At 40.3% G+C, this 20,286-nt stretch overlaps 1 protein-coding gene and 1 non-coding gene across 2 annotated transcripts in view; both read right to left on the reverse strand.

Moving 5' to 3' along the window:
- Nucleotides 1-20,286, reverse strand: part of AP1G1 (adaptor related protein complex 1 subunit gamma 1) — a 37,915-nt gene that overhangs the window by 8,950 nt on the left and 8,679 nt on the right. The window contains exons 2-17 of the mRNA XM_066327348.1: nt 19,737-19,940; nt 15,339-15,463; nt 13,062-13,203; nt 11,781-11,877; nt 11,187-11,263; nt 8,922-9,017; nt 8,383-8,463; nt 8,041-8,139; nt 7,587-7,642; nt 6,692-6,805; nt 3,588-3,728; nt 3,221-3,275; nt 2,011-2,133; nt 1,610-1,699; nt 997-1,124; nt 304-408 (exon numbers count right to left, since the gene is read on the reverse strand). Of these exons, the coding sequence (XP_066183445.1) occupies nt 304-408; nt 997-1,124; nt 1,610-1,699; nt 2,011-2,133; nt 3,221-3,275; nt 3,588-3,728; nt 6,692-6,805; nt 7,587-7,642; nt 8,041-8,139; nt 8,383-8,463; nt 8,922-9,017; nt 11,187-11,263; nt 11,781-11,877; nt 13,062-13,203; nt 15,339-15,463; nt 19,737-19,937 (1,730 nt within the window). The 5' untranslated portion in view covers nt 19,938-19,940. The remainder of the gene's footprint in view (nt 1-303; nt 409-996; nt 1,125-1,609; nt 1,700-2,010; nt 2,134-3,220; nt 3,276-3,587; nt 3,729-6,691; nt 6,806-7,586; nt 7,643-8,040; nt 8,140-8,382; nt 8,464-8,921; nt 9,018-11,186; nt 11,264-11,780; nt 11,878-13,061; nt 13,204-15,338; nt 15,464-19,736; nt 19,941-20,286) is intronic.
- LOC136366745 (small nucleolar RNA SNORD71) lies at nt 5,225-5,310 on the reverse strand. The gene has a single exon (XR_010744566.1). It is a non-coding gene; the product is annotated as a small nucleolar RNA SNORD71 (small nucleolar RNA).

The raw sequence follows: 20,286 nt of genomic DNA on the forward strand, positions 1-20,286 counted from the left end.
CAGTGTTAATACACTAGCTGATAGCTAAAAGACAAACAAGCCCTCCTGTCTCCTGCAAGTACCTGACAAGCTTAGGCTCAAAGCAGGACAAATGCTTTGGCAGAGAGAGTCTCTGATCACAGACAATAATACAGGATACATTAAGTCCTCAAAGCAATCGCTAACACTTGTAGAAGAGGAGGAATTCTAGTTCCTCTGTAACCCTAACAAAAATCACCAAAGTTCTCACAGCACAGTGTCATCCAGAGGAGATCAGAACAGATAATGATTCTTTTCAAACACCAAATCTCTATCAACACTTACCTCATGTGATCATATTTCTTGAAAAGTGCATTATATTCCACAGCTCTCTGCTGTAGCTCCACATCAATGCTGCTGCCGTAGATGGAAACTACCTTCTTAATGCGACTGTTGGAGGCAAGGGAAAACAAACACACCACGGAATTAGCAGCAATAAGTAAGGGATTAGCATGTGTCATCCTGAAGATGCAACCTAGTCTGTTCAACAGGAGTCTCATGTAACTCATGGAAAACAGCAGTATCCACGTGACATCCATATGTGAACTGTCCCTTCACAAAAGCATCAGCAGGTAATTAATACACCACCTTAGGGTATAGCATAAAAAAGCTCAACTACCCACACTGAGAAGTGTCCAACAGGAAACAAGGCTATTTTTCTCTCCATCATCCAAAAAAGGAACCAGGAAGAACAGTCCACTGGAAGTATGGACTCCTCCTCCCTGTAAGGAGTTCTCAAGAAACAGCAACATGGATTAAGTCCCCACAAAGCAGAGGGCATCCCTAGAGAAAACAGCAACCACAGCAGACATCTTCCACCCTGTGAGCAAAAGATGACTGCAAATGCCAACAAATAACATGATGACTCTTGTAAATCACGGAAGCAGAACGTGTTCAAGGAATACTCCTACTGAAGGCAACTGACGTCAGTATATTAGCAACAAAGCCCTGTGCAGTAAACCATCAAAGGGAACTCACTTGACAGTGCAGGTGAACCTTGTGGAAAGCTTCATGATAGCAGTGAGAGCATAGCCTCGTGTCACAGATGCAGACATATTAGATATCAGGACACTTTCTAATATATCAAGCACTTCATCCTCTGTTACCTGAAAAGGTACAGCAAGGTTAGGCAAAGACAGAGAGGAGCTTACAGCAAGTCTTCCAGACAACAGTGTAAAAACCTGTCTCTTGCCTAATGGCCATGTCACACATCTTCTGCAACTCTAAGCCTGTAGCATTATGTCCAGAACGTGAGAGATATGCATCCAGGTGGAGACCTTACAGTATCAGTTTTAAAATACAGTTCCTGTCTAACACATTGAAGAGCGGGTTCATCTCTGAAATACACTGCTAAGACCCTAGAAGACTTCTTCCCAATCAGTTAGCATTGAAACCACACCACTCTGCTAGTTGTAGCAGCACTCCACACACCCCAGTGTTTACACAGTGGAAGGAGATTCCTGACATGGGTCCACTAACATCATAGACATCAGTGCTAGGAACTGCTGAAAGCACTCCCTTCCCCTAGCCAAGCAGTGAGTGGGTCCAGCCTCAGCCAGATGTCCAGTTGCAGTTCTTTCCCAAGCTATACCTGTATTGGTTCCTCCTCTTCACACTGACCGGACACCAGAAGATCTCCATACTCTCCTATGCACCAAGAGGCAACTTGTACCAGGGGTTGCTGTTGGAAGAAAAAACAGAGAAGGCTCACAGATAAATGGCTGCCTGCATGATAAGTTAAACCATCTGCATCTCCAGGAGCAAGCACAGCCTTCCACAGCAGAAGAAAGAGGAATATCTGATTCAATCAAGAATTCCATGAGTGAATTGGAGAAACTAAAAAGAACATGAACTTATAGAAGACATGCCTGCTCAGCAGTCTCTCCCTTGGAGCCAGACAGTGTGATGCTTGCTTTCCTGGAGACATTTAGTAAACACACATAATTATTGCAGTACAACAAAGAAACTGAAGCCGGCCGCATTTGGTTTTACCTGGGAGTAATCTCCAAGGATGGCTTTGTAGAGTCTCTGCACAGTGTAGGCATGCATCTCCACACTATTAGTTATTAACTGGATCAGATTGGGAACAGCATCATCACGAACATAACTTCCTGCCTGCAAGAACAATTGTTAGGTTTCACTATGAACCTTCTTAAGTAACACTCAGAAGCTGTGATAACCTTCACAAAACCACCCGATGCACCTGGAAATAAAAATCAACCCTCTCATCCATGAGCACTTTAGTCTTGACTTTGAGCAACCTCAGGAGGGCAGAAGTATAGGACAACACATTTACCAACAAATAAAACTACACTTAGAGAAATCCATACTATAAATACCCTGAAGCTGCACGAGGCTAGAGTGCAGAAATGAATACAACTTCATGAGTGGTTTATCTAGCAAACAAGAAAAGGCAATTACGTTACTGAAGAAAGTAATCTGAGCAATTCTCACAGCCAAATTGCCAATGGAAATTAGTTCTCATTTCAGACGAATCCACTTCTCTCTGTTTCAGGTGACAAAAGAGCACCCCAGCCAGATTTCCTTCTTGACAAACTTCTCAAATTTGAGCACTCATACTGACAAATCTTTTCCCACTCTTTTGCCTGACCGAACACACTGCCTATCCAAGTTACCAAGATTTCTTCCCTCAGTTGACAGAGCACTGCTCCAGTTCCACCTCAGCTGCGATGTTTATAGATAAATTCAAGTAGATAAAGAGTAATAATTAAACCCAAAGAAGGTGAACTAGAAGGCTGTTGACACAGTTTCATTAAAAAATTTGATAAACTCAACTTGGAGTAATTCCAAAAACTCCTTCACCCCTTTTCTCTTTGCAAGTCACTTACGGCTGCATTCACTCTCCTCTGAAAAGACTGTATATTGGAATCAGACAATACAAGAGTAGTCCTCAGAAACTAATGTGATTGTATTACTGCAGTAGAAACACTGTTACACACTGTTACTTTTGTGCGTTTCTGAAATAGAACTTCTTCTAAAAGAATCACTCAATGATACAAGGCAGCCAGTCAGAAATATGTAAACTCAGTAAATGTGACTATCATAAGTACATTTCCTCTATGTATTTCAGCATTTGTTATTTGCCAACCTTTAGAACCATCTCCAACTTGATGGTGAGTAACTTCCTCCAGAATTAAGAAAACTTTATGTAGTGACAGACAAGAGAGGTAATTTCTCTTACCGTTGTTAAGACTCTCATAATTGTGTCTATGTGCCAGCGCTTGGAAGGAGCATATCTGACAAAATTAAGAAAACAAGTTAGAGCAATAACTGTCAGTTTTCAACACCAGGAAGAAACCCACCATCATCAGAACCTCCCCTTTCAATTACTTCCTGGCCCACTGCTTTGTGAGGAAGGACATCAATACTGAGGGCGGGCTACAACCACATGTGTGGTTTGTGGACAAACCACACATAAATCAGCAAACAGAGAAGAAATGAATTAACACGTTCTCTCTTGGGAGCAAGCAGGGAGAGAAACAACACACGAGATGTTCACAATTCTGAGGATGTACCAAAAATTATTAGCAAGTAAAACAACTCCATACTTTTCAGCTGCAAGAAATATTCCAGATGCACAGTCTGCCTTGAACTCTGGTTCACAAGAATCTAGGAAATATAGTAACTCCTTCATCATTCCACGGACATTGTTCCCATTAACAAGAGCGAAACTCAGTTCCATTGCACGCCTAGGGCAAAAGACAGAAAACCAATCAAGTAACTTCACCTAGTGAAGGAAATAAAAAGAACCCAAACCCAGCTACAAAAATGCAGTTAGCTTTTACTTAAGAATAGATCATTACTTACTAATCCTGTGAGAACAGGCCTCCACATTTAATGTGCAGTATTTGTTTTTGTTCATAGGCAAATATCCACCCTCCAAAAAATTAAGGGGGAGTGGGGCTATGGAGTGTTCTAGAAACATCTATCCATATGTTAAAGATAGCTTAAGGCTAGCAATATCTTTTAGCAGCCAGAATCCATCAGTATTAAGGTCTGACTGTCCAAGTGTAACTAAATGCTGGTTATTTCTGACACACAACTATAACAATTAAAGCATGCCACAACCAGCTTCAGGGATCCAGAACACACCTGCTTCTAATTCCATATATTAGATATTCAAACACAGTAGAGATTCAAAATATTAACTCAGAAGCCTCACTGTATCCAGTTGGATAAACTACCTAACATTTCTAGAACCCAAAATTACCCTAGGGGTGTTCATTCCTCCTCACCGCAGACGTACTGACACCACAACTAGCCAGAGTACTAGTAGCTCCTTCCTACTCTTTCTTGTGCACATTGAGACTCAGAGACTACTCTCAGGCACCTCTACTTGAAGCTTCTGTAGTTGATTCTAGCACAGGTCTCTTGTTCTTCTGTCATTTTTTGGAAGACTACTAACTTTCAAATATGATTGATTTCTGCACAACTTTGCAGCAGCTGTATTCAAATTCACTACAACAGGCTCACTAAATAACCCTGGCTGAATTTTAAAATGGTATTGGGCACAATACTGTTGTGTAATTGTAAAATGCTACTTGTTCTCAAGAATCTCAGAACATCTACACAGAACTACTTCTCTACATCTTCCTAGTTATTATCATGTTACTTTGCTTTTTACCCATCCAGGGACTGAAAAAATGCAGACGTATTCAGAATTAGGTTGGAAATACCAAACTAAATTGATACCTTTTAACATATAAATCTGTGTTTAGTTGATGACCTATACCATTATTAGAACTGTTTCCATCTCTCCAACTAGTTCCCAACTCCTTACACCTGACCCTCCTGGTTTACACGTTTTCCATGTTTATGTTTAAAATTTCAGTCACTTTACAGCAGATACATCAGTACCGCAGCTGTGCAGGAGTACAGTGTAGTCTTCATACCAGGTATTTATTTCAGCATATATTGCTTACCTTCAGTCATATTACATGTTTTGTTTCTGTCACAAAGCTTTTAATCATGTAGTTTAATTAAATCAAGTAGACAAAAAGACTTTCATTAAATGGCAAATCCATTATGAATTACACTACACAGACCAAAGATGAACTGCACCAGTTACAAGAGGCCATGCTTTGGATAACCAAAGTCAGGTATCATGACTTTCCCTCAAGTCCTTGAAGCTTGCTGCCTGGGGACTCTGACACATATCCAGTCAATACAATGCTTCAACAAAGACAGTGCATTGTCAGCAGCATGAGTGTCAGCATGGCAACATGTGCTCTGCTGATGGATCACTCAAAGGCTTCATCCTCCAACAGCACTCAGACATGAAGCTCAGTTGTTTGTAGTATACCTGAGTTTTCCTAGCAGGTGCCAATAAAACGTTTTCATTGCCTTCTACCCAAAACCCAGATAAGGCTTTGTTGTTCCACAGCCGAGCCCCATGTTGGCTCCTACAGCTAACAGCAAGGGCAGCCTGACTTGTTCAGTCATTTAAGATAAAAAAACTTCTGGTTTGGGATAGGTTACAAAAAAGAGATTACACGATACTCATTACGTAGCAGCTAAAAGTAAGTTTCAGAAGTGTGACAAATCCAATTTATTTCATGTTTTACACACGTTAGTCTGAGCAGTGCTGTTAAAAAAAATCCAGAGCTAAGTTTGAAGAATGACTATCAGAATGAGAATATATAGTGCATCTAATCAGTTTGAGCAGATGGAAAAGTAGAGGCTGAACAATTCTGAAGGTATATACATGTGATGAGTCCTCAACGAAATTCTGGCCTATAGCAGAGAGATTCTATTAAATGCAACAGGAAAAATGCTGCTGTCCCAAACACTACATGCGGTACACTGCACTGAGCCCAGACCTTTCTTTGTAACCCAGCTGCAGAAAGAAAAATGAGGAGGAGGAGAGTTCCGAAAGAAGGAACAAGAAATCAGCAGGCTGAAAGACTCAGTTTAGAAGAGCAGCCTTCCACAGAGGCTGGACAAAAGTGAGATCAAACAGTTCAAGAATTTCCATGAGTGACAGAAACAGGAGAAAGTTACTATCATGAGTAAAAGGAACATAACTGAAGTAATGAGAATAAACTGGAAGAAATTAAGACACAGTACAACACAAAAAGCACTTCTCTAGTGACAAGTAAGGTTGTAAGCTTTCCCAATGCCCAGAGAAGCAGCAACACAACACTATTTAAATGAAAAATGAACACCAATAATAATAAAAGGACATGGGGTTTGTATGCAAATTGTTTGAGCAATCAAGCCTAAATTCTACCACTCCCTAATGTATCTAAGAATACAATATTTGGATGACCTAACACTGCTTCAAGACAACATGGCACTGTCTGTTCATCTGGGAAGGGAAACCAACGCGGAGCACATCAAAGTAGGCTTGATCACAATCATTAGGGCACAGGGGCTTTCCATCTCACTGAGAGCACACAAATCTGATCTCTACTGATAATGCATTTTGGAAAATGTCAGGCAAAAAGAACTTATTTTTTTCCCCATGAAATGTAACAGCAGATTTCCAAAGAAGGTGGGTGCACATCTTCATTATATTGTTTGAATTACGGAACCATATTATTATACCTTCACAGTAGTCTCACAGCTCCCCAGGATTATTGTCATTTTCCCCCATGCTCTGCTCACTTTCCACAGACTGTCAACCTCAAGAGTCTATTTCACTGATGACTACCTTTTAATGGAAACATCCAGATCCTTCAGGCAGTCCACAATGGTGCTTCGGTGCCGCTGTACTGCATTATGGTCTGTCTGCACAGTTTTCAACAATGACGTCAAAGCTACATATCTGCAATATGGAAACATGGTCATCAGTAGCTCACAGTAGCCATTTAATTTCTATGCACAAGACACTGTCCCCTTGCCCCAAACGTGGTCTTATTTTGCAACAGAATAGGGTTCTCTTGTACTCAGTAATGAATGGAAATTCTGTAGGGGACTTCCTGGTCTATCTTCACAGGTGAGCTAGAAGACTCACTAAATTGTAACATGCCTAACAACACTGCTGCCCAGACAAGCAAGCACCTGTCCTAAGCACCTCTGCAGATCTTACACTCAAACTAGCATCAGTCAAAACTCCCAGGCCAAGAGTCTGAAACCCATATAACGATTTGCTATTCAGTTCCTTAGAAATGGTATTCAGTTCTAGCACTTTCAGCAATTCCTGATTAACAGTGACCAGAGCAGAACTAAACTCCTTTGTTGCCACCATCACAGAAAAATCAGTCTTTGCCTAATTTGTCAGATCTCCAATGCCAACTCTGAATTTAACAGCACCACAGACCACTTGGGGCAAGACAGGAAAAAACATGGACCTGATTAAGAAATCACAAGTTGAGAAAGAGATCATACACTCCAACTTATCAACTAAGAAGGGCAGGGCCACAGTTAAGATTTCCACAGAGAAAAGAATGCACCAAGAAAGAAGCAAGCTGAACAGCCACACTAACCCCAAGAGCAGTGATCTCAACATGGTCTCCTGGAAAGCTTTACTTCAACATCAACTTTGTGCAACTGCTTCTCATACGTTTTAAACTGGGTGTTGTCAAAACACACTTTGTACAACTTACCTAATATTTTTGTCGTTGTTTAATAAGAAACGGCCTAGGATGTTAATGGCTAAGACCTGCAGAAAGAGTTAGGGAAGATCAATGATCCAAAAGGGCTGCTGGTCATCATCATTTCATGATGACTTCAAAGGCAACATGTCAAAACTAGCATTGTGGTTCTCAGCCAAAAAGAACTCTAGAAGCTGCCTAAGAGGAAACACTAAGAGATGCATCACAGGCTCTCACCTGCACTCAGGACATGCACTCTGCAGGAAATTTTGTCTTTTAATTGTTATTTTCAAAACCCAAACACCCTTCCTCCCTCAAAATGAGCACCCTTTCTCCAAAGGCTACAGACTTAGAGCCAGATGCAGAGCTGAGTTATGATGAAAAAACCTTGCTTCACATCCTCCATACAAATTACTCCAATACAACCCTAGGGAAAAGAACAAAGGCCATAGCAAAAGCAACTTACTCTCAGGCCACTCTCGGATTTTATATCCATAATAGTCAGCACAGTTTCATATAGAATGGCATTTCCCACATTTTTACTTGTTTCTGTATTAGTGGCAACCTGGAGAAAGGAAACAAAATAACTTCAACAAATTTAAAGCAGATCCCCTTTGCTCTGTTCTGCAGAACAGGCAGTGAAAGTAACCAACCCTTACAAAACAGCATCACACTAGAGAACACGCATCTCTTCCAACAAAATTTCACTCAGCATGGCAAGCAGTTGTATCCTCACAGTGCTGCTGAACCCAAACTATTAAGAAACTAAGAAAAAGTTTAAACCAATCATTAATCTTGCAGACCTTACCTGTGCAAGTATATCATTCATTGCTTCACTAGAATCATCATCATTTCTCCCTAAAATTCTTAGTAGCCGCAGGATGCGTACCTATTTAATAAAAGAAAGCAAAGAAAAGCTTGGATGGCCGTGTTTGACATGAGGTCATAGTGGCAAAAAAGCAAAACAAGCTGCTGATTTTCACTCTTGAACAAAATGCTTATCCCATATAAGAAATTTATGAACCAAACCAGGTTTCTGCTGTGCTTATTTTCTTCCCACTAGCCAGAACTGTTCAGAGTCCCCTTGCTACCAGGCACAGCCTTCCAAAACCAATACTGCTTCTCTCTTTTGTGACACAACATGATAAAGCACTACAACTGCTGGTTAAAGTAAGGCAGGTGTCTTTCACTAGGGCAGATGAACAGCATTTGCACAATCAGCTCAAAGGAAGACCAAAAAAGCCTTAAAACCATCACAGGTGTGGCAGTAACCACCTCATCACACCAAAGGCTCAAAACACATTCCTAGAATTAAAGCTATCAGTCACTGTTTGCATCATTTCTTACCTGCAAAAAGGGGTCACTGATCCCAGACACATCATGCTCTGGTGAATATCCAGACATGATAAGGTTCTTCAGAATACGAACTAATTGGGGAACAAGCTGTGAAGAAGAGAGTTGTCCTATTAGGATACTGTTGTTTCCCTTACCCCAGCTTTGAAGCACAGGTCAAAGAGCAAATCTTGAAAGCAAGAGAGTCTCTTGATTCTTCAACAAAGTTCAAACCTGCCCACCTAGAGCTGATGCTGTATGAATACCTACAGTTTGACTAAGACACAACTAGAAACAGTTAAGCTAGGACCAGAGCACCACATTTTATTTCTAAAGTAGTAAATCTACATTTGGGGTATAGTGCAAGAAGAAAACCAGCCTAATTTCCCCGTCATCTCCTTTTGTTCCCACCTATGCTCTTCAGGAACTACACGCTGCTCTGAAAACATGCATTTCATAAAACATACAAACAAAATGAACCCTGAACTTTCTGTATCTGCCTTAAAGAGGAAACTGAAGGGTGCTGCAACATCTTCCCTCCAGATACAGTAAAGACAAGTGAAGCATTCCTGGAACCCTTATTCATGTTTGCTTTGCCTTCCAACATGCATGTATTAGCAGGACTGAGGGCAGAACAACGGGAAATATTACAACCATGGAGATTAGCTGAGGGCCACCACCCCCCATCTTCTGGAGTACAAATTACACCCATGAAGACTATCAGCACTGCAGCTGGACTGGGTAGCTCTTTGCAGCACAGAATGCCTTTACAGCCTCTTACAGGCAGTTAACTGTCTGTCTGTCCTGCTCTCTTCTGGGAATCATCCAAAGTTGCTCCATGATTCAGACAAATCACAAAGCCCTGTTTCTGGTAAGAAGAAAGCCCAGGGCATCAACTTGCTTAGGCACAAAACCAAAAAAATCTGTAAAGTATTACTCAAATGAGGGAAAACTTGAGGAAAGCAGGCTGATGTTCACAGAAGGGCACAACTGAGATTTAAGGCTGCCACGGATGTAGAGATTTAGTGACAAGACCAGCACACAAAAAGCATTAGACAAGTACAGATGATCTAAGCATGTGGCATCAATCACAGCTGTGTCACTCAGAGGCACTGCCTCACATGGGACCAACATCTACAGATTCAAGCCAAACATGCATCATCTAGAAAAATTAACTCTTACCTTTTCATTCTAACTCAGCAGGATTCCAAATAGACAAAAGGGACAAAACAGACGAAGCAAGCATTAGGGACAGTTCAATGTTATACCATTCAAAGCATAACAACTACAAGAAATAGCTAGAAAGAAAGCACCTAGTAACAAAATTTTGTGGACTCAGCTCTTCTCTCTTTTTCCCAAAACCATTACATTAACTGAGCAATTAGTAGCAGGGATGGTTCCTGAAAAATGAACCTCATTTTTCCTGCTTTGACATTTATGATCAAGGCAAGGGAAGATGCATACCAAAATGCTAAGATGCACCAAAGGATGTACAGTTTTAAACCCCTAATGATATAGACAAATTAAGGAAGAAAGTAACCAGGGCATGCAAATAAACAAGCCTTTTTAAGACTTTTCAGAGGAGTAATTAGCCTACTCTGTTCTACCAGCTTTGTTCAATTTCTCCTTCTTTGACCAAGAATTTAAAATGACAATCAAGGCAAATTTCAGATGCCCTTCTATCAGTATCTTTCACATGGCAATAATACAGCAAATTATAGCAAACAGCATAAGTAAGTCAGGAGGGTCATGGGAAGCAAACATTCTTAACCAGAGGAGGAAGAGTGACATTGACTCTCAAACCCTTTAAGTTGCAATGGAAAACTGTGTAGCACAGCATGCCCCAGGCATGAGGTATCTAAACAACTAGAATTTAAATTGGTGTTTTTGAACTGAGTGTATGTAACTGTGTGGCTGTGTTAAGGCATTCAGGTGTTGATATAAGCTTAAGTTTTTCATCTGTCTTTATGTTTACTTAATTTGTGATTCAAATGTCACTATGCATTAGATACAAGGAATGGAGAAAAACCTAAAGGACCAGTAAAGACAACTTTAAATATAACTCTAGGATCAGTTTTATACTGCACAATCTTAAGACTGATGTTCAGTAAGTTAGCCACTTACTGAAGGGCCTAGATACACACAGAACTCCAACATTTAATGATTCAAAAAAAAAATAGCCAACAAGCAGTATCATTACATTCTTCACCCCAAAAATTGAAAGGATTTTACTAGAAGGCCATGAATATTAACTTTGCAATATTACCAGTTCCCACTTACCTTTCTAAAGTGTGCAAGCATGTCTGGGCTTCTCTCACACATCTCTGTGAGGAGGACAACTGATGTGTGAAGAACACCTAAGAGGGGGGGGGGAAGAAAAATGTATCTCCTTTTAACACACATTCCACTGGCTCTAGACATTTGATAATTTCCTGATTTTCTCTTCTGACTTGGGTAGCCTAGCTGACCTTATGTCACTTTCCTCAGGAGACCTCAGTACTCCATTTAAAGAAAGACTACACCAAAAAACCCAAAAACCTCCGAAACTAAGAAGTCACTGCCTTAGAGCCACTTTAGGCAGTGTACAGGATAGAAATCAAACTTTCCCATTTCATCCACTCTGAGGTGTACCAAAACACAGTGAAAGAGTTCCTTTTGTCACATGTCCTTTTGACAAAGTGAAGTCCTGGTGACTAGAAGAGTCATACACATCCCTTCCTCCTAAATGACATTTGCATTAAACGTCTAGAAGTGGAAAGAAACAAATCATAGAAATACACCCCTGAAGTTCCCTGCAAATGAAAGCCTTAGGTAGCAAATGCATTATCCTCTAGAGAATGGCCTAGCCTTGCTAAGTACAGTCTTGGCTATTACCGTGGTTCTTCTCATTCAGCAAGTTTTTGGTGGCTGGCAGAAACATCTCCATAAGTTCAGGCACCTTTCTGATGACATGAACAGCACACAGTGCTGCCTGTATAGGAAAAACACTTCTGTTAGTACACACTGCAATGACAACAATACCTGTTTTGGGAATAACTAGCATAGTGGAAACTGTAACAATCTTCATGATAAACAAAGGTCTGCAAAGTTTATGGCACATTTTTCCATCTCTATTGCAAGTGTTACTAAACAGCATTCCAGAAGAAAGTTCAATAAAGGGGGAGCAAAAACTAATACTCCCCCTAGCAATGGTTAATTTTTACATTATTCACACAAGAAGTGCTATTATCTGCAAAGCAACTCTGCCTTTAATAGGGCTACTTCAGCCTGTCTTCCTCTTGCTGGGAAGGAGATAATGCATTGGAAACAAATAATAGAACTTACTGTCAAATTATGGCTTATTTACTTTCATCCTTTCCAAAAAACCATCTTCTGCCTGTAGGTGATGGGTGCTATGAGAAACAAAACTACACTTCCAGGGTTTTTTTGAAAAAACCCATTTCTTCTAGGATGGAGAAGCAACAGGAGACACTATTCCTCACACCTGACTGAAAATCCAGCACCTCTTTCCAGAACACAGTAAGACATCTTAGCATTGCTTTCTCTCCAAACTCTCTTTAGATCCAGCATTAGACAAAGAATTAACAATGCATCTCTCCCTAAATCTTACTGCTTCACACTCTCACCAAGACTTATCAATAAATAAATCTAAAAGAATGGGGGTGATCACACTTCACTGACGCTATGGCACATTTGCTGCAGAACCAAGACAATTTTTAAGTGTTTGTCCATTTCAAGACCTTAACCCTTCTAGCTCTCATACTACTGTCACCATCATCAACAGAAGACATCAAATAGGTTCAAATCTTCTGATACTAGCCTGCACTGCTAATAACCAGTTTCCCTGGACTTGTCTGAGAAGATAAATCAAACTGGTGACCAGAATTTTGAGGCTAACATCCATGAGGGGGCAAGCGTTCACATTACCACCAGTAACATTATGGGAGAGAGTACAAAAATAGAAGCAACTGCCTTGCCAATTGGAGGCCTTTTAGAGGCTCATATACATTCCTGCTATCAACAGACAGGGAGTTTTGAGCTATGTCTTGCACACTGGGAAAATATTCACTCAGTGTAATCTCAGTCACTAGCAAGGTATTCAATTAATCTTGCCTTTTAATCCATAACAAATTATTCAACAGTTTCCTGAAGTACCTTCTTCCTAAGATAGGAATTGGAAGTTTTGAGGAGCTTTTCCACCTCTCCTGCAAGGTCTCTGCACATTTCTGAGGAGCCCATGCAGCCAAGAGTACAAAGTGCCAGCCCCTGCACATACTGCGTGCTGTGATTAAGGTCACTGTAAAGGAGAACAAAAAAAAGTCAATCAGCATGCACACAGAGAAACTGAGCACATGAAAAAGGGCATCTATAGCTAGAGTCATCTAACCAGCAACACATGGCCCAGAAGAACTTTCTGGATTCACAGCTGTGTGGGAACACGACTTGGGAGCAAAAGAAGCTTTGAGTGCATGTAACACAGTTTGCTACTAATTTTACTTAGAATCCTCAATTAAAAAAATACTTGGTTCAGCTATCAGGTTGACCTGTCAGGGCATCCAGGGATTCAGCTGAGAGAGGAAAGACTATACAGAATTCCACTTAAAATGGTTTTAGCTTTGGAAATTGCATGCAAAGTACAGACCTACAGTGACACTGTGGGCTGTCCCAGTTTAAAAATGTTCTACAACAGGCTTTAGCTTCTGCATTTACAAACCAAACAGTATAGAAAAATCTGTGTAAAAGCATCCTGTATCTTGACCAAAACCCACAAATCCCACCACTCACACTCCTTGAAAATAATCCACAGAAGAATTCTGTTCAGCAATTTTTCCTATTCATATATCTAAGGAAGCTGTGAAAAGTGGACACTAAGAAGCTAAACTACCTAACAGGAGATGCTATTCAGGAGGCTAGCTACCAATGTCACACAAAGCACAAGACAACATAGCTTCTACATGGCAATCCCAACAGCCTTTAAAATTGACTTCTACACCAGTTTTCCATCTGTGTTTGGTACTGTGGTTGCCACAGCACCTAGGATTCAATGCTGAAAAAAGCAAAAATACAGCTCCTGTTTGGGAGGCAAGGGGAGCTGGGGACTGCAAGATGGAAGAGCTGGGGAAAGAAGTGTTTCCTAACCAAACACGCAAGAGGTGCAGAATGGAAAGACAGTATTCTGGTTATAACGTGAAGCAGTTATGGCAACATGCAGATGAAGGAACAGGTAGCACATGCTACTAAATAGATTGGGGTTCTGTTTCCTTCGTTTAACAATTTTTTGGCAGCTATATAAAGCTGTGTGTATCACAAGTACATGCTTCAAGAGGTTGCTTTCCTTTTCGTCTCAAAAATCTGGGTCTTGCTATGAAACAGGGAAAAACAATGCCACAAATAAATCCCTTAATGTCTAGATAAAAGCAAGACAACGGCAGATATAGAAGCCAAAGGAGAAAGCAATATATAAGCCAGGAGACGTGGGAAGCTGTCCACCATTTTTGCTCAGCTCCTATCTGACCCATTACCAGCTCAAACTCACTATATATCCCTACCAAATTCACCACAACATAAACAATCAAAATGTGTTAACCTGCAGCCTGGTTCTAATCTCACAGGTATGGCATTTCAATGAAAGATCTTTAAACAAAAATCTTGTCTCCTGCACACTAGGTCCAAAGTTAACAGATCCTCAGGCCCATAGTTTTGCCAAGTTTCATTCAAAGTCCTTTGAGGCCACAGTCCAATTCAAGATCAATATTTTACTTGCTAATATCTGAGAGGCTTATGTGCTAACAGTACGTAATAATAAAAACAGGTACATACACCACACACAACCTTTGGGTAGGTCACCCAGAACCCAGTTGTTTCATACCTGCTCCAATTTATCTTGAAAAGAAAATACACTCATTGTCACCCACTAAACTATGATGTAAGAAAGTTCCACTTTAACAGCACCTTGCTGAGAGAAGTATTAAAAAAATAGTATTTCCCATCCCTTCTTGTCAGATTTCAGCAAAATGACAACACATCCCAAGCTGCTGCCTTGCTTCCAATAAAAACCATTCATCAGGATCATTAGATCTTAAAAAGAAAGCAAGATGCACAGCCTTGTTCTTTGACAACTCTTCAGAGCTTGTCAGCAGAAGCAAACAAACACACACAGTACATGTGTTACAGTACATGTGCTTGCTACGTGTGCCTCTTCAAAACAATGCAATTTTATGTTCTCTTCCCACTAAGGAAGATAAACAGGATGGCCCAACACAGAGCACTACTACAACAGCGTTATTATGGTCAACAGCATACAACAATTTCAAGATACCAGTTTTCTAACACAAGGGAAAACTCGAAAGTACTCTCAGTATCACTGTCAGAAGGATACTTTCTGATACTGAAACTGCAAGGCATGGTTTGATGGAGAGGTGGTACCCTTACTTCTTGATGCAATTGGTCATAAGAAGATGAACATCCTGTCTCTCATCCAGCAGCAACATGGCACCTAAATACCCAATGCGCTTGTCTGTGAATTTCTGAGATGCAATAAGCTTGAGGCACTCCAACTGGAAAAAAAAAAGGACAAAAAGAACAAAAAAAAGGACATAATTAGCTTGAAACTACTTCTTAGCTAGAGAAGAGACAGTTTGAATTTTGAGGCATAGTAAAGTATGTATCTCAGAACACACTTTTAAAGGTGTATTTGGTTCCCATTTTGGTGATGTGGAAAACCAAGAAAAGTTAAACGACCTGCTGAAAGTTCCAACAAAGCTAGCAAGAAGGCCATTAGCACCTCCAGTGCCTTGAAGTAGCCAGACACAGCTGTTGGTCTTCCAATATACCAGATACATGGGTTAATGTCAGATCACAGAAGTAAACGATAACACAATGATAGAGATGAAAGATACATCACTATACATAAAACAGTAAAGATCTGGAAATCTAGATTATGTGTCATGTTTGATATGCACATGAAAAATTTTAACTAGACTTTAAAGGTTCCATTTATCTACTAGGAAGATGATCAGTGCTCTGTAAGCTGATGAAACAAGGACATGTAGTTATAGGACAAGGGGTAATGACTTCAGATGGAAAAAGGAGCAGGTTTAGATCAAGAAGGAATTCTCAGCTGTGAGTATGGTGAGGCCCTGGCACAGGCTGCCCAGTGAAGCTGTGGCTGCCCCATTCCTGGAAGTCTTCAAGGCCAGGCTGGACTGGGCTTGGAGCAACCTGGACTAGCACGTGTCCTTGCCCATGGCAGTTGGAACTAGATGACCTTTCAACCCAAACCAGTCTTGGATTCTGTGAGTCTAAAACTAGGTTTTGTTTATTAGAGTCAGTAATTAACTTGCTAGCTAGGTAAAATGTAGAATGTCAGAGATAGTTACGTTTCTGCACTTCTCTGTAATCTCTGGAACACCTGAAGTGTACTAAAATAATGTGCATTCCAGCCACTACAAGTTTCCCTTTCCCCCTGGAAAAATGGCAACTGTTATCAATAGCACAGAAGATATTTCCAAGATAACATATATAGTTTCCACCTGCACTCTGCTAATTTAAAATTTAATTGCTAGCTCATATTTACACCTGACACTTTTAAAATGAAAAACAAAAACCATCAACCACAGAGATATTCTGACATTTCCATGCACTAAAATAGTTTTCTGTAGCAGATAACTAAACAACTATACTCTATGTCTACTTTCCTGACAGGAAAGTAGAGATCGACCTCTCACAGACAATTTCTGTAAGTCTGCTTTACAAACTAGCTGGGGCAGCAAGTAAGCATACACAACAGGTTTGAGGAGAGGTCAGACAGAGCTGGAAACAGATCCATCGCAAAGGGGTCATGCACAGGTAGACAGGAGGTGTCAGGAAAAGGGGTTCATGGCCCCAGCTAGCCAGAAGCTTGAACAGGGCAACAGACACAGGTGAGATGCAAGAAACACACATATCATCAGACTAAAGTTGCATAGCACTGGTATGAAAATTTAAGTTGAAGTGCCAGAGAAAGAGAGTGCTATGGCCTAGTTCCAGTCCTGCCAGTTCTCATGACTACATGGTATTAGAGCACACACTCAACTATTCACATTGTCATATGTCAAAGCCCAGCTAGTGCAAGGGTGACAAACTGGTAAGAAAAGGCTTGAAAGAAATTGATTTCAGTCTGCAAGGTTAAAAGGGGTTCAAAACTTCAAATAAACACCTCTGAACAATAACACCAGAGCTCTGCAAAGAGGAATTTGCACAAATGCCCAAGATCAGCCAGAGATAATGTACAGAACACTAGATATCAAGCTCTCATGTTTCCAGTGCTTTCTGTAAGAGAATAATGCACCTCTGAAACAACCTTCTTTCCTGGGCTTACAAGATACTTATACAAGCCTCTGCAAAAATGCAACATAAAATTGATGACATCTAAGCTACAGGGTAAGAGCCAATGAATACAGAAGATGAATGACCAAGGAAGAGCATAAGGAAACTGATGACTGCAACAGATAGCTAAGATATATTTCTAGTACTTTTGAATTTAAAAGATATTAGTGAAAATTACCCCAGAAGAGGCTGATGAGTTCTTGTTTCACTTGTACATAAAAACATGCAAACTAGATTCATGCACAGCAGTACTAAGAAACATGATCAGCTGAAGCTGTTACTAGGTGTAATTATTGGAAAAAATCTTGATACTGTTAAATCCATTTCATTCAAATGAACAATTTAAATCTGGTACATCACTACTGTAACAGATACTACTGGCATGTAGCCAGACTACAACTGACCCAACTTTTACTGACATAGCCACTCTTTCAACTGGAGGTTTTTTTTCAAATAGAAGCAATGACAATAATAAAGTTATTTGACCATTTGTCCAAGCTGTCCAATGACTTCTAGACTTGCACAAATGACTTTTGCATATGCTCAGGAGACAGCATGCCATCCAGTGCAGATCAGCACGCACTGCTTAAATATGGCATTCATTCTCATACTTGTGTACAAGACATCTCAGGTCAAGGTTGAAGAGCTCTGGCTTGGACAGAAGTAGATCGACCACTGGTTACCCACACTGTTAGCTGCAGTCTGCCTACAGCTTTGAGAGACTCTAACACCACTTCTGGCTCTCCTGTTTTTCAGCAAAACATCTTTCCTGCATATTTATCCTGCCACTCTCAGAAGTTTACTGTCTACAATGCAGGACTATCTATCTGCAAGATTGTACAGCTGGAACAGCCTGTGTTCTCAACAGGTCCCCACCTCACAGAAACTATAGTCCTGTACAACAGCAGTATCTTGGAAGATTCCTTCCAGTGAAGGACATGCAAAGGTCTCTACTTCACTCACTTGGAGAATACTTGTTAAAACCCCTTTTCAGCACTGGGCCCTATGCCCTCGTGAAAATGCAGCTAAATAAATCACAAGAGAACCAAGGGCATTGAATGAAGAAGTACCCTGTTCCCCAAATAGTCAGAATAGATGCTGCTTTTCCAGAGGTAGCAAGCTCAGCAATAATAGGTACTAAACAATCTGCTTTAGCCTTCCTTCACTAACAGTGAATTTACCATTACTAATCAAAGTAGAAACCAAAAATTTCTGGTTTAGTTAGTAATGGTAAAATACAAAATTTAGTTAGTAAAGGTAAATTAAAATATTAAATTAAATGGTAAATCATAATGTTCCTTATATGGGATTAAATACTTGAATAATGAGATAGAATGAAATTTACATTATGTTCTTAACATAGGCCAAACATTGAAATTCTAGATGACACTTATCTGTAACACTTTTCATTATTCTTAAGGCTCCAAGATACTTAGCCTTAATTTTCGTGACAGGAAGTTTCTCTCTTGGACCACTTGGCTATGAAAAATGTTAAGAACAGAATAATACACAAATTCACTTGCTCATTTTCAAAAACTCATTACCCAGAGACAAGAATCCAATAATCTACAAGTACGATGAGGCACTTCATGTGCTAGAGCAGAGCCCAGACTGAGTAATCCTAACGCTATCTGCAATTTGATTTTGTTGCTTTGAGCTTACTGTTTCAGTGAGCCGTATGAGGATTGGTAAATCCAACCACAAATGGATAGACACACAAGACACGAAGCTACTTGAAAGGATGCAACAAATTAACTAATTTAAGCTTTATTGAAAACCTAGGTTAGATTACTATTAACAGGACACTTACTGACTTCTAAGAAAAACTGACCATGCCCCAAAGACTAAGCAAAGCTAACCTGAGAGACACCTTGTAGATCATGAGCTTCCGTCTTCCCGTCTCCCTTTCCTAAAATTTCTGTCAAAAACAGCACATCAAAAATAAGCCAAGAGATGGAAAACTCACACCTGCATTCTCCATGTCACCTCACTAAGATGTGGTAAGGAACACCACTTTTGACTGCCAGGAACGGACCAGCTCTTTTCTGTCTCAAATACACTGCTTTATAAGAAAAAAGGTATAGAACCTCCTTTGAAGTATGTGGTATTTTTCAGAGACAGAACTCCAAAGTGGTATTTTCATCCAATCTAAAAATATCCCTATGTCCTGAACTGTGGTTTAAGCACTACTGCTCTGTAGAAATATGGATGGTGAGGAGGAGACAGTATGGGAAAAGCAGACTAATCTTAATTTTCAAAACAAAATATGTAAGCTCCAAACAACAAATCTCACCAACAAAGTCTAAATTAACTAGCAGAGGTTCAGAACATATGCAAAAACAGACCTCTAAACATCCTGAAGGACAGCAGAACTGCACCTAGGAATGCTCTGAACAAGTCAATGTGCCCAAAACACAGAAGACAGACTGGCTTATGCACAGAAGGCACTAAATTTTAACCTACCTGTCCAAAATGTGCAGGATATCCCAGCATGTGCATATACAGCAGCTTTGCCACATTTCTGCATCGGTACGTGTTATCTTCCTCTCGGAAGGATGACCGGATAGCAGCACATTCCTTTTGGATCATCTCACGCTCCTCTGCCTGGGTTCTTGCTGTCCGGATGGTCCGGATCAACTCCCGCAGTCTGATGGGGGCTGGCATCCTCTGAGAGAAGAAAGAGGTCTGTAAAACTTCTACTGTCTCTAAAGGCTTCATAATGGTCTCACACTTCTGCGTGTTCTTTTTTTCTTTCTTACCTTATAATTATGTAAGTAAAAGAATTAAAAAAATGTAGGCTACTTCAGTAGAATGGTTAAGGGTAAAATTGAGAACCTGAAAACTTCACTGTACCTAACATCTGGTCTTCTAGAAGATTAGAAATGGGAATTACTCCAATTTGAGACAGCTGTCAAGTGAACATAACATGACTCCCCACCTGAAACAGGCAGAAGCACTCTGCAAGGTACTCTCATATATTATCTGCCTCTCTCCAGAAAAGCCAGGCTCCAAA

The sequence above is a fragment of the Sylvia atricapilla genome, chromosome 12 (assembly GCF_009819655.1).
Source record: "Sylvia atricapilla isolate bSylAtr1 chromosome 12, bSylAtr1.pri, whole genome shotgun sequence".
NCBI classification, from domain to species: Eukaryota; Metazoa; Chordata; class Aves; order Passeriformes; family Sylviidae; genus Sylvia; species Sylvia atricapilla.